At 59.9% G+C, this 13,356-nt stretch overlaps 1 protein-coding gene across 13 annotated transcripts in view; it reads left to right on the forward strand.

Moving 5' to 3' along the window:
- Window positions 1–7,270: 7,270 nt before the first annotated feature.
- Window positions 7,271–13,356, forward strand: part of CTBP1 (C-terminal binding protein 1) — a 29,282-nt gene continuing 23,196 nt past the window's right edge. For 3 of the 13 annotated variants that reach the window (XM_070613487.1, XM_070613477.1, XM_070613478.1), the window contains exon 1: window positions 7,271–7,486. Coding sequence is in view for 2 of the 13 variants with exons in the window: in XM_070613477.1 (XP_070469578.1) it covers window positions 7,447–7,486 (40 nt within the window). In the remaining 11 variants the exon portion in view is untranslated. Of the gene's footprint in view, window positions 7,487–7,573; window positions 8,129–8,678; window positions 13,217–13,356 lie in introns of those variants that run through there. The other 10 variants (XM_070613485.1, XM_070613480.1, XM_070613479.1 and 7 more) reach the window with 10 other exon arrangements.

Here is a 13,356-nt window from a genome sequence, read left to right on the forward strand (position 1 = left end):
AATCGTCATTGTTTTATTCCTTCCTCTTTCTTTGGGTTGACTCTGCCATTCCCTTCTAACTTCCTCAGGTGGACCCCAGGATAACTGCTCTCCCACTTTCTTCCTTTCCACTTTTCTTAGGTATGCGTTTTCAGGACAGGAACTCCCTTCCAAGCACTTGTTTAGCTGCATCCTAAAGACACTTTGGTATGGTGTTTCTTCACGCCCGCCTTCTAAATGTTTTAAGCTCTCATTCTGACTAATTCTTTGAGCCATTAGTCAAATAGGGTTTAAGGTTTCCAAATGTTTGGTGATTGTTTCTTAGTTCTCTTGTTACTGCATTTGGTCAGAGAACTTGATCAATATCACAGAGGTTCTCTGGTATTTTGTTGGGATTTGGTTTCGTGGCCTTGCCATGTGTCCCTTGCTAGTAAACATTCCATGCATGCTTGGAGTTCATTTGGGGGTGCAGGGTTTTCACACGTCTACTGAATCATGCCTGTTCATCGTGTTCAAGTTTTTGTAAGCTTATTAATTTTAAGCCTGTCTTATCTATCAGTTATGAAAGATGTGCATTACCATTTCCTTCTGTGATTGTAGATTCGATCATTTGTTCTCGTAGTTCTGTCAATTTTTGCTTTAAATATTTTCAAGCTGTGTTTTTAGTACATTCAAGTTCAGAGCTACAAAATCTTCTTGGCAAAATGTTTCATCATTATGTGCTGGTCCCACTACTCCTGACATGCCACTTGTCTTAAAGTTTGTTCCATTGGCTTTAATGAAGTTGTAACAGTTTTCTTGTCACACCTGATACATCTCTTTCCTTACCACTCTGTGTCCTTAAAATTAGGGCACAGCTGGATTTTGTTTTCTTCATCCAATTGGATAAGTGATTTTTTTTTTTTAAACAAACTGGCTGCTTTAATCCATTTAACTTTATTGTGATTATGGTAATGTTTGAGTTTTCCCCTTTTTATTTTTTCTTTTTGCCATACTTTATCTCTGCATCTTTGTCTCTTTTCCTGAGTGTGACTACATTGACCATAATTTTCCTTGTCCCCCCTCCACGGATCTGGAAGCTATCTGTACTATTTTAGTGGTTACCCTTAACCTTTAAACACACGCGCGTGACTTGAGTATAAAATTAATCCAGGCCTCCGTCCTCCCCCTGAATTACACAGGGTCTAAAATTGCTTTAATTCTGATTGCCTTCTCTTATCCTCACTCCTCAACAGCTTATCTTAAGATATTGTCTTCTGGTGTCTCAGCTCCACTTTGTCTCTGGACCCCAAATCGTCGCTGTCCTTTTATGCAAGTAATGCTCACGGTTGCTTCTCGCCTCGCACCCCTTCCTCCTAGGTCCCTCCAGCACTGCTTTCGACAAGGCCCGCTGTCGATAAGCTCTTAGGTTTCTCCCTCCTCTTGTGTTTGCAGGTCCTGCAGTGGGAGCCGAGGGCTGTGCCATCACAGGCAACGCCAGGGTGGGAGTCCACTTCTGCTTCGTTTCCAAGACTGTTTTCTGGCCTTGTTTCCAGACTATTTGCATTGGTTTGCTAGGGCTGCTGTAACAAAGCACCACACACGGGGGCTTAACCAACAGTGTTGTGTTGTCTCTTTGTCCTGGAGGCCAGAAGTCCAAGGGCTGGGGCGGGGGCGGGGGGCGTCTTGTTCCTCTGGGGCGCTGAGGAGAATCTGCTCCAGGCATCTCCCTGGCTGCCAGGGCTCGCTGGCATCTTTGATGTTCCTTATTTTGTAGGCGCATCTCCCCATCTCTGCCTCCATCTTCGCATGGCGCCCTCCCTGTGTGCATCTTGATCTCTCTCTTCCTCTTCTCAGAGGAACACCAGCTATATTGAATTAGGGCCCACCAATGACCTCATCTTAACTTGATCATCTGCAAAGACCCTCTCTCCAAATAAGGTCATATTCTGAGGTACTGAGGGTCAGGATTCCACCATATGAATTTGGGGGGGGGGGACACAACCCGTAACGCCATCTATCACCCAAAACTCCATGAATGACTCCTACTTCCCATGTCTTTGCTCAACTCACCAAATGTGACCTGTCTCAGGAGGAACTCTGGACTGGTGGGGGACATCTTTTCTCCTGAACATCCAGGGTCACTTCCCTGTGCTAACCAGGGAAACTTATCAGGTAACGGAGCTGGGCGCAGGGGATCCACATGCCAAGGAATGAGATGCAGCCTTCAGGCAACACGCCTTGTTTCACTGAGTCCTAGCAAGCCTGCCAGACAGGTGACCTTTCAGCCCCAACTTACGATCAAGGATCTGCAGGGGTGAAGTGACGAGGCAGGTCTGTCTGTGTCCTCCTCGTCCCCCTGGGCTTTGTGCGCTTTGCGGTTGCACTTCCCCTTCAGGCAGATGCTGTTCTCCCATCTCCTGGCCGAGGACCCAAGGCTCACAGAAGCTGCGAAGCTGTGTGGCAGCCTTCAGTCTTTGGGTGACAATTCTGTAGATATTTGCCCATTTTGGTTCCAAGTGCAGATGATCACTGCTATTCACTGCTATTCTGCCGTTTCTCACTGTGCAGACTGGTCGACAGCCCAATGGTTTCTCCTAGGACATCATCAGAATTTCCAGACATTTTTGCGATATATCTGGAGACCGTGATGTAATGCTGTGGCTTTATCTCAGGCACAAACACTGAATTTATCTACCAATGCGCGTAAAGCCTTGGGTTGGATATCGGGCACTGGGTGATGCTGCGGTTGCTTCGCGGTCCCCGTCAGGGTCAGAACTGCCCTTGGGCCGGGGAGGGCAGCACACACAGTGTGCTTCTTGGTTGGCACGGGAGTGAAGTGACTGGGAGTGGAGTCTTGCTTCCACATGTGGCCAGCATGGGAGACTGTCACAGACATTTAAGTTGAATTCAAGGCCACAGATGTGGAGCCCACGAAGAAGTATTTGTTCCCCCAAGACGTCAGTGATTCTTTGTGGATGTGGTTTTCCCCAATACTCGAGCATCGCACACGGGGCTGAGGCTGGCACCACTTGACCCAGTGCCAGGGCCTGGTTTCCTTTCCCGGGTGACCAGCAGCTCCCGGGATGGGCCTGTCCTTTGCAGGCAAACCGGCATTGAGCACCTCCCATGTGCACACAGCAGACCCAGGTGCAGCAGAAGGGCAAGCTGGCAAAGGCAGCCCGTGCAAACACACAGCTGGCGGCATTGGCTCATCCCAGGCCTGAAGGCGGAAGGGATGGGGGGAAAAGAGAGGTGGGTGGGCGGGTCAGGGAACCTGGTGCAGGGCTGCGTCTGCAGAAAGCTGGGTGCCTTTGTGGGCAATGTGGGCACCTGTGGGTCCTAGAATGCAGCTTTTGTCATGAGTGCAGAGAGCATGTAGTCTGTGGTCATAACCCCAGTGTGGGAAGGCAGTGCTTGGGGATGGCGGGATGGGGGTAGGGACCAGATAGAAGCCATGACAAGGGCTGCGCAGGGAGGCTGCCGAGAGTGGGGCTGAGGGAGATACTGGATCCCTTGCCCACCTTCATCATTCTCTCGTTCTTAGTTGCACCTGTGAAACTCCCTGGCGCTCCACTCCAGTTGCAAAATGAAATTGCAGGTGAAATGTGTCCTAGAGAGAAGCTTTGGTTCTGGCCTGAGACGGCCTGCTTCTCGGTAGCCCCGCCTGCTGGAGTCCAGAGTCTGACTCAGAGTCTCTGGGACACTGGACGGCCTGACGGCTCTCTCCCGCTCAGCATAGCCAAGCCAGAGCTGTGGGTTCCCCCCGGGCAGCCCGCCCACCCCCTGGGGCCTCCCCACTGAGGTGGATCACAGCCCGACTCCAGCTGCGGAGGACGGAGTGGCCAGGACCCCTACTTCCCAGTCGGCCTTCAGCCCAGCGGCAATTCCTCCAGGCCCCCGCAGCTGTGGCCAGCCTCTCCCACCACTGCTGGCCTCTCTCGGATCGCCAAGTGGGGTCCCTGTCCTGCACACCCCCAACCCACACTGCTGCTCTGGCTGCAGGGAATCGAGCCTGCTGTCCCTCGGGCCCTCCGGCCACTGCCCTGTGTCCCCTGCACCCGCATCAGGCCTCTCAGTTTGCTGCTCCCTTTTCTGGAATGTTCTTTTCCCAGATCTCTGCAGGCTGCCCCTTCCCCCATCAGGGTTCCACTCCTGCCCTCTCCTCCACAACCCCACTGCACCCCACAGTCGGCTGTCAGCCCCAGTGCTTGTGTGACACCTCTGGGGGCTCCTCTCTGTGCAGCCCCACAGTGGACGGAGCGGCCAGCAGGCCCTCAGGCGCGCCCCCGCCTCGGTGGTGGCAGAAGCGGGAAGCCAGCAAGCATGCCGTTATATCTGGAGAACCGTCAGCACCACTTTTGTTCAACTGGAAGCCGGATGCTGAGGCCACCTCTCAACGCCCACGGGAGAGACGAGCTCTCAGAGCCCACGACGCCCCCTCAAAAAGCACCGAGCCAGCCGAGAGCGTGTCCCACAGCAACCGGTGGGAGTCAGAAGCACCACTTAGGTCCACACTGACCACCGTTCCATAAACTACGCAGGTATCTGAACAATGTTTCAGAGTACTCGGAATAACTAAAAGACAAAGGATCTTTTATTGTCCACAGAGAGAAAAGTAAAATATTAACTTCTGGCTTAGAAAAGTTCTCACATTCCTTAAGGAAAGAAGCTGGGGCTGCAGGGGCAACACCTCCGGCGACCTGGTGGGGAGGCCTGGTCTCTTCCCCAAGGAGCACCTTATTCTGCTCTTTCTGGGCTCAGGGCCGTCTCCCGCCGCCGGCGGGGTTTGGGTTTGCTTCAGCGGAGAGAGCTGAGTTACCAGGATGCACTGCGGCCCCGGGTCTAGCTGAAGAACGAAGGGGTGGGGATCCTCCAGTCCTGTCCTCCGGGGGGAGGGGGAGTTTTCCTGGGAGCGGACAGCTTCGCAGGGTGGTGACAGCTGAGACGGGCCAGGCTGGGTGGGTGGCACTGTCCTGGGTGTCAGGGTCCACCCTGGGGGCCGTGGTGGAGACAACCGGGGCAGGGATGCGCTTCCCCTGGGCCTCCTGGTCTGCCAGCTCTCTGAAGGTAATTCAGGATCTTCAGGGCCATGCACAAAGGTATAGGGGGCGAGAGAGACTGGAGGGCATCATGGTGGCCCAACTGATCCCCAGGTCCCTTCTTGGAGGCGGGAGCCTGTGGCCTTGGTGCCTCTGGCCAGTCCTGAGGATTGAGGAGGCATGCATGGGACAGGCACATTCAGAAGGGTACATCAACCCTTCCCACATCTCCACTGAGCAAGTTCCCACCTCAAATACATGGGAGTGGGGGAGCAGCAGCCCCTGACATCAAGGAGCTGACAGTATAGCAGGAAGAAAGCCCAGACAGAAAAGTAACTGCTCTACCAGGCATAAGGGTGGCCATGGGAAAAGCAGAGGAAGGCAGCAGAAATTGCATGTGCAAAGGCCCTGTGGCTGGTGGGAAGAAGAGCCACGTGGCTGCAGCATGGCAAGCTGGGCTGGGGGCGGAGGGGCGGGGTGGTGCCTGACTGGAGAACCAAAGGGACATTAGTGGCAGATACCGGTGGCCTGGGCCCAGGGCTTTCTGTGATAAGAAGCTTGGATTTCCTCTGTAGTGCAAGGAGAAACCTTAAAGGGTTTTGAGCAGGGGACGATGGAATCTGATTTACATCCTGGGGCCACTCTCAGGGACAAAGTGATGCGGGGTGACCCTTGTCTGAGGGCTGTGAGGTGGAGGGGGCAGGTATCAAGGGGCACCCTGGGTCTCAGTGCTGGAGGTACCGTGAAGGCCAGGAGGAGCTGGAGGAGCTGGCCCAGGCCACATCAGTGGGTCTGGTCCCACACGATGTTAACATGTGAGATGAGTAAACCTCCGCCTGGGAGAACGAGAGGGAGACACACACCCAGGTCTGGAGTTTTGATCTTTCCTTTGAGACTTCCTCTGCATCTGCGTTTAGGAAACTTCTCTGAGAGGTGTGCTAACTGCTCATTTATATCCTGTTTTCTCTTTTTCCCTACACATTCTAATTAATTCGATTTGGGAGGTATTTTCATAGGTGAGCACCAAGCGAGGGTTTAAAAGCATTGGTTTTGCACATAGGGACCCAGTCCCCTATCATCCTTTATTGAATTCACCCACACTTTCTCATGGCTTTATGAATTTTAAAAACATATAGATAACGGGGTTGATTCCGGGATCATCCACTGTGTTCCACTGAGCTGTACCCAGAGTTTAGTGCTGTTCTGTTCTAACAATGTGCTTCTACCTAAGAGGACAGCTATGGTGCCTGTCTTCACTGCCCAAACAGCATTCCAGCTCTAGGGAATCAGGGTCTCCCAGGGGTGGCCTCTAGCCTTTCCCCATCACCTCCCCTTGGGGTCTGGCTAGCTCCCACCCTAGGGGAGCCCCCCATGACGCTCAGGGCTGGGTCCCCTCTGGACTTCTGGAACTAAGCACAGGCCACTCTCTCCGGTGCTGAAGGCCGTGGCCAGAGGACCCAGGCATGGACCCACACCTGCCACCTCCAGGGACCCCACCTGGGTTGAGGGAAGTCCCTGCTCTGGCTACTTGCTGTTGGCTCCTGGCACTGTGCTCACCGTTGGGTGGGGAAGCTGGCTCCGGGGACTCCTGTCCAGGCCGCCTTGTTGGGACGCGCCCCCTCCTTCATCCCAGGAGCCCAGGTGTAAGGCCAAGCTTTCCCAGAGAAACCCTCCAAGGTCCGAGGTCCGCAGGTAGCTTCCGGCTGTCCTGTAGCTGCCAGGAGCCCGAAGGCCGCACGGGCTGAGCACCTGCAGCGCCTCCTCGCCTCGGCCCATGGACATTTAAACCACTCGCACCCATGAGGCACCCATGAGCTTGCTCATGAGCTCTCTAGCCAGGCCTTGAGCCGCCAGCGGAGCCAGGTAGGTGCGGGGCAGGATGGGCCCAGCGTGTGCATGTGCGGAGCAGGTACATGCCTAAATACACGTGCGTGTGCGGGTGCACGTGTGTGTACCAGACAGGTACGTGTACTGCTTTTCTGTGCGCGTGAGCGGGTCAGGTGCCTGTACGTGTGCAGGGCAGGTGCACGTGCGTGTGTGTGTGTACCGGGCAGGTAGGTGCGCTGCTTTTTTGCGCGCGTGTGGCGGGGGCAGGTGCCTGCACGTGCGCGGGGCGGGCGCGGGGCAGCAGGGAGCCCCGCGGCGTCGGCGTCGGCGTCGGCGGAGCGGGCGGGCCCGGCCTGCAGCCGCCCGCCCGCGTGGTGCAGCGCGGCGGCCGCGCCGGGAACCAGCAGGCTGCTGGGCCGGAAGCCCCGCCCGCGCGCGCGCCCCTGTCCCCGCCCGCCGGTGGAGCGGCTGCTGGCGCGGCGCGGCGCGGCTCGGCACGGCGGCGCCCGGGCGCAGGCGAGCGGGCGGAGCAGCGGACGGCGCCCAGGCCGCCCCACGCGCCGGGCTCGCGGCGGAGCGCGCCGGACTGGTCGGGGCCCGCGGCCGCCCGCGCCTTTCAATGGGCAGCTCGCACTTGCTCAACAAGGGCCTGCCGCTCGGTAAGGCCGCGCGCGCGCACTTCCGGCCGCGGGCGGGGCGGGGCGGGGCCGGGGCGGGGCGGGGCGGGCGCGCGGGCCGCCGGCTTTGTGTCGAGTGCGCGTGCGCGCCGGCCTCCGCGCGCCTCCGGCTCGGGGCGGGGCCGGGGGCGGGGCGCCGCGCGCGTGCGCGAGCTGCTGCGTGCGAGTGCGCGTGCGCCTGCGCCGCCGTCACCGTCACGCCCGCCCCGCCCCCGCCGCCGCCCGCGCAGGTGACACAAAGGGGCGCCGGCCGTCCCACCCTGCAGAAGCGGGGCCCCGGGGTCGCGCCCCGCCGATCCCCAGTGCTCGCCCCGCTGGGACTCCGATCCCTCGGACCCGCAGCCCCTCCCGGACCCCGGCCTCTCGGACCCTCGGCCCCTGATCCCGGGACCCTCGGACCCCCGGACCCCAGCCCCTCGGACCCACAGCTCCTACAGCCTCCGGCCCTTGACCCTCGGACCCTCGGCATCCCACTCCTCCAGGACTCCGGACCCGCGGGTCTCGGCCGCGCGCTAGGTCACCTCCCTGTTCCTCGTGTCCCCGTTACACACTTCGGGACACACGGGAGAAACTGCCGACAGCTGGCTCGGAGAGAAGGGACAGGATGCCTGTCTCCTGGGCACGGTAACGTCCTGCCCTGCTGGCCGGAGGACTGCAGGGCCTGTCACCTCGCGCCACCTCCCCGCGCCCCGCGAGGCGGCGGGCCCTTCGCTCCCGGGTCCCCTCCCTCCGGGGTCCCCTGCGTTCCGGGTCCCCTGCCTCCGGGGTCCCCTGCCTCCCAGCGCGGGGTGATGCTGGGCCGCTTGGGCGGGGAGGGGAGGGGGCAGAGGTGGGCCTGGCCTGAGGTTCTGCTGGAGGAGCAGGGAGGGCGAGCGCTCCTCCACCGCTGGGGTTTATTCAGGCCGTCTTATTGGCGCTTAGTTTTATCACAGGCTTTGTGCTGGTATTTGAGTTTATCACCCAGTCTTTAAAAACGTATAAAATTATAACGTTTGGCTCGTGGCGGGGGCGGGAGGAGGGGGGAGGCGCCTGCGTTTCCATGGGTGGCTGGACAGGCCTGACTGTGCAGCTAGGGGCCTGCCTGTCCAGGCAGGTAGACGTGGGTGGGGGGCCTGCCCCGACCAGGAGGTGGAGGTGGGCGGCAGCTGGGCCTGGGACAGCCACCCACATGGTTGAACTCAGCAAACCGTGTGCTCCGCTCCTTCTCTGAGCCAGGCTGCTTCCACCTTAATAATCAAGAGATTTGGACCCAGGTCTGTTTGTTTCAAGGCACCTGTTTGTCCCTGTTGTGTTTTGAAAGAATGAGGACCTGCATGGGTGCTCTAGGCAGCACTGGGGACTGGCCCATACCACCGGTGGGGCCCTGAGCCCGGGCTGTGGGGGGGCAGGCCGGGTTGGGGACACCCTGAGTGGATGTTGCTTTGCTCCCAGCTCGACCCCGCCGCGGTGTGTGCCCCTTGGCAGTGCACTTCAAGCTCTGCCCAGCTGTCGGTGGCCATCTTGCTCATTTTGCACTTCCCTGTCAACTTCCAGCGCGTGGGCCTCCTTCTGGGAGGGGCTGTTCCGGGGTGCGGCTGGGGAGGGGCCGTGTGGTCTGTCTGTCCTCCGCGGCCTGGGTGGGTGAGGGCCCTCAGCTTCCTCTTCCCGCTTCTCCCTCTGCGCGGTGCCCTGGAGCCTGCAGAGTCGCCTCAGCGGGAGGAGCTGCAGCCGCACCTGAGCCAGTGGGTTGGCGGCTAGAGCTTTCTCTGGCTGGGTTCCCAGCCCGGCCCTCTGCCCGCCTGCTGAGAAACGAGGGCACCGCCTCCGGCATGCCCAGGAGGAGAGCCTTTCACTGGTGGCGCGTTGGAGAAGCCGGAACCTGGCTAAGGCCAGACCGCCTAGTGATCATCTCCTCCCTGATTGGTTAGGGCGTGGAGAAGTGGAGCGGGATGGGTTATCTTCCGTGTATCCTCAACCAAGGAGTCACAGAGGTGGATCGCTCACCCCGCCCCTGCTTTCCAGGGCAGCTGGAAAGTCAGGTTGTAGTTGGGGGCCCAGAGCAGGGGCAGTGGCCGTTGGCGTGCGGAACCCTTCCTCCCGTCCTCAGGACCTCCGTTCTCTTCAAGAGTAGCAGATTCATTTGTGTAGAACGTACAGAGGAGCCCTCAGCAGAAAGCTGGACCCAGCAGTGGAGGCATTTAGGGCTCCTGCAGCAGGTGCAGACCCGCCAAGGGGGTCAATGCAGCCCCTCCACTCGTGTGGGTCAGCACCCCCGGGCTCCTTGGAGGAGGGACCACAGCCGGCCAGAGCACAGACTTGCGCCTGTCTCCGGGGGAATCCCAGCCCAGCCCTTATCCATGCGTGGTCTCGGGCTCCTCGTGTGACCTCTCTGTGTGTGTCTGTGAAGTGAGGATGGCAGCGTGAAGCGATGTGGGATCACAGGAGTGAGCATTTGCCAAGTGTTGAGGGCACGGTCGGAGACATAGGGCAGGGGACAGGGCCAGGGGCATAGCTACGGCTGGGGACAGGAGCAGGCAGGGAGAGAACCAGGGACAGGGACAAGGTCGGGGGACAGAGCTGGGGACAAGAACAGAGCAGGGGCAGGGAGGAACCAGGGCTAGGGGTAGGGGCAGTGCCTCCACTCGGAGCTGCTGTGTGTGTTCACCGTCGTCCTCGCTGTCCCTGGATGTCGGCCTGGCAGTGCGTGCGGTCTGGGGCTTGCCTTCCGTCTGCCCTAGAATGTGGGCTTTGTTGACCTGGGCCACATGGGTCCTGCTGGACTTTGTCATGGGGGAGTCTCCCTGTCCCCGGCTTTGGCCTGTTGTCCCTCCTTCCAGCTCCTGTGGTGCCTGCGCCTTCCCCTGGCTCGGGGCGCCTGCCCTGGGGCTGCACTTCCTGCAGGGACGATGCATTCTGTGCCCTCAGCTCTCCCGGCTCCTTCTCCATCAGATTTCATCGCCGTCTTTGTGTGCTTTGGTCGGGGCATCTCTGTGATGTCTTGTGATGGACGTGCACCTGGGGCTGCGTCGGTCCCCACCGTGTGCAGGTGTGGCCCTGTTCTGCCCACCTGCTCTTCCAGCCCTTCCGCTGGGGTTTGTGCTGTTTCGGCCTGCTCAGCCCTAACGGGTGGCTCTCCTCTCCTCTCCAATTCCAAGAAACAGGCTCGGGGCTGGGATGCTGGATGCGGGCCGCTCAACCTGCCTCGCTCCTGGCTGCTTTGAGCTATCCTTTCCGGCCTCTTCTGTTCAGCCTGAGGACACACGGGGAGGCAGGGGCTGGTCCCACCTGCCCCACTGAGGTCCTGGTGAGGGTCCCATGGCAGGGCCAGTTCTGGGAGGGGGAGCACCCCTGTGTGCATTTGTACGTGAGGTTTCGCTATCTGGTGAGTTGTCACATAGTAGGAGGTTCATAAATGTTTGCCAGAGGGACCTGGGCTGAGATGAGAACCTCTCTGCAGTAGAAGGGCCCTCAGTGTCCAGAGGGTGTCTGGCCTCGGCTCCCCCCAGCCTGGTGGCAGCCAGCGCTTGGCGAGGGATTCCTTTGGGCCACAGAGCACTGGGCCGTGATGGGGCTTTTCTCTGCCCTTGGAGCCTCCTGTATCAGTGCCCTCAGGGCGTTGCCCAGTCTGAGCAGCTGGGAGCAGGCTTGTCCGTGCCGCAGAGCCTGCGGCTGGCAGCACGTTTGTTGCCAGGAACTTCTCCTGGCAGATCCCCTGCCTGCCCATGGCTTCTGGGCGTGGAGGGCCTGGCCAAAGGTGTTTGCTTTGTGACGCTTTTTATCCTGTGCCTACTCTCCTTCTAGAAGGCTCACAGTTTCACTCTGCTGGTGGCACGAAGGAGGACCCAATCCAGGCCATGTCCTGGTCCTCACTCTGTAGGGAGACCTGGCTCATAGCCCAGGGTGGCTGTGTCTGGCCCAGCCCTGCTGTTTGCACAGGTTGGGTGCGATGCACGCCACACGTCCCCCCACTCCAGACAAGACTTCACACCCTGCGTCACGGACATCTCCTCCCGAAGCTCGGCTGCAGACCAGCCCACGGGCTGCGTACTGGTGTGGGGCCCTCGCATGTCTGTCCAGGGGTCTCCTGAGGAAATGCATGTGTTCCTACGGAGCCAGAGAGCTCATGGGTTGTCGTCACACCGGATGCCAGATGCAGGCTTTTAGTGCAGTTGGGTCGTTAACATGAGTGTCACCCTCAGGGAGGTGGTCCCTCATGTCCCCGTCAGCGCTGGAGCCTGGCTGCAGCCCGGGGCCGGGGTGGCTGCATGGTGCCAGGGCGGGAGCTCTGCTCGGCCTTGGAGGAGAGTGCCAACCTGGTGGGACTAGAAGCTAGGATGGCTCCGAAGAAATTCCTGTGGGTGCAGCTGGTGGGATGGGTCAGGGATTGGGCCACAGCCCAAAGGGGGCCCTTTCTGGACCCTCCCCAGCTGTGGCCGAGGCCTGTCCGGAGGTGGGCTTGCTGCCTGTGGCTCCCCCGTCCGGCCTTCCGTAGCAGTGGCTGCGTCCCCAGTGGGCTGGCCGTGAACTCTGGGGTCTTGTGAGTCTGAGACTTCTGTGTCCTGCAGCGAGGCCAGGCCTTGGAGACGGAGTCCCCACATGGGGTCTCCCGGCAGCAGCTGTAAAACGTCTCAGGTCGAAGGACAGGGAGGTGACGCTCCCTGAATCACCAGTTGCTGAGCATGAACCAGCGTTTTCTCGATGAGGATGAAGTTCTCATTTCTAGGGTTCCAAAGTGTAAAGCTAGCAGGATACGTGCACCACACGTGTACATACGTGACAATACGTGGTCTAGGTGAACACGCATGGGGAAAGGTCTTGGTGACAAGTCCGTGTCTTTTGTGACAGTCTCTACTCAGCATCTGCCGTGGGGGGAGCCTTCCTGCATTGCAGAGAATTGAGGACAGCACAGCACGTGCGAGGCTGGCCCTGGCTGGTCAGTCCTGCTGGAGGTTTTATATGGCCCATGTCACCTGCCCCACATTGCCCGAGGGCGCACCCTGGCCGCCTTTGCACACACAGTTCCTGCCAGACAGTATGTGGCTCTGCTCTCAGGGCGTGTTGGGCACTTTTCCCAGCCAGACCATGCCCTAGGCAGCGTGGCCCGGCCCGGTCCTCAGGGCCTCCAGGTGGGACAGCCAGAGTGATGCCTCACTGCCCCCCAGAGAAGGCTGCTGGGTTACTGACAGAGCGGCACACCGGGAGGGAGCCAGGTGAGGGTCAGCCGGAGTGAGGGTCAGCCAGCGACGCGGCGGGAGGGAGCCGGGGTGAGGGTCAGCCAGCGATGCGGCCGGAGGGAGCCGGGGTGAGGGTCAGCCGGGGTGAGGGTCAGCCAGCGACATGGCCGGAGGGAGCCGGGGTGAGGGTCAGCCGGGGTGAGGGTCAGCCAGCGACATGGCCGGAGGGAGCCGGGGTGAGGGTCAGCCGGGGTGAGGGTCAGCCAGCGACATGGCCGGAGGGAGCCGGGGTGAGGGTCAGCCAGCGACGCGGCCGGAGGGAACTGGGGTGAGGGTCAGCCTGGGTGAGGGTCAGCCAGCGACATGGCCGGAGGGAGCCGGGGTGAGGGTCAGCCAGCGACGCGGCCGGAGGGAACTGGGGTGAGGGTCAGCCAGCGACGCGGCGGGAGGTGGCTTTCAGGAGGGTGTGACCCATGGCGCTAAGCTGAAGAGCGAGAAGAAGCCGGCCACGTGCACCTGTTCTGGCTGAGCGTCCAGCTTCACGGAGGAAGATGGACAGGTGGGCAGGGCCGGGGCCTCCAGCTGTGCTAAGGAGCTTGCGTTTCCTACTGAGGAAGGCATGCGCAGAGGGTCTTAGTGGAGTAACAGGCTCTGGTTTTTGTTTCTAAAGCCTCTGGCTGCAGTGGGGAGGAGCCTGGG

Source organism: Equus przewalskii, chromosome 3, assembly GCF_037783145.1.
Source record: "Equus przewalskii isolate Varuska chromosome 3, EquPr2, whole genome shotgun sequence".
In the NCBI taxonomy this organism is placed as follows: domain Eukaryota; kingdom Metazoa; phylum Chordata; class Mammalia; order Perissodactyla; family Equidae; genus Equus; species Equus przewalskii.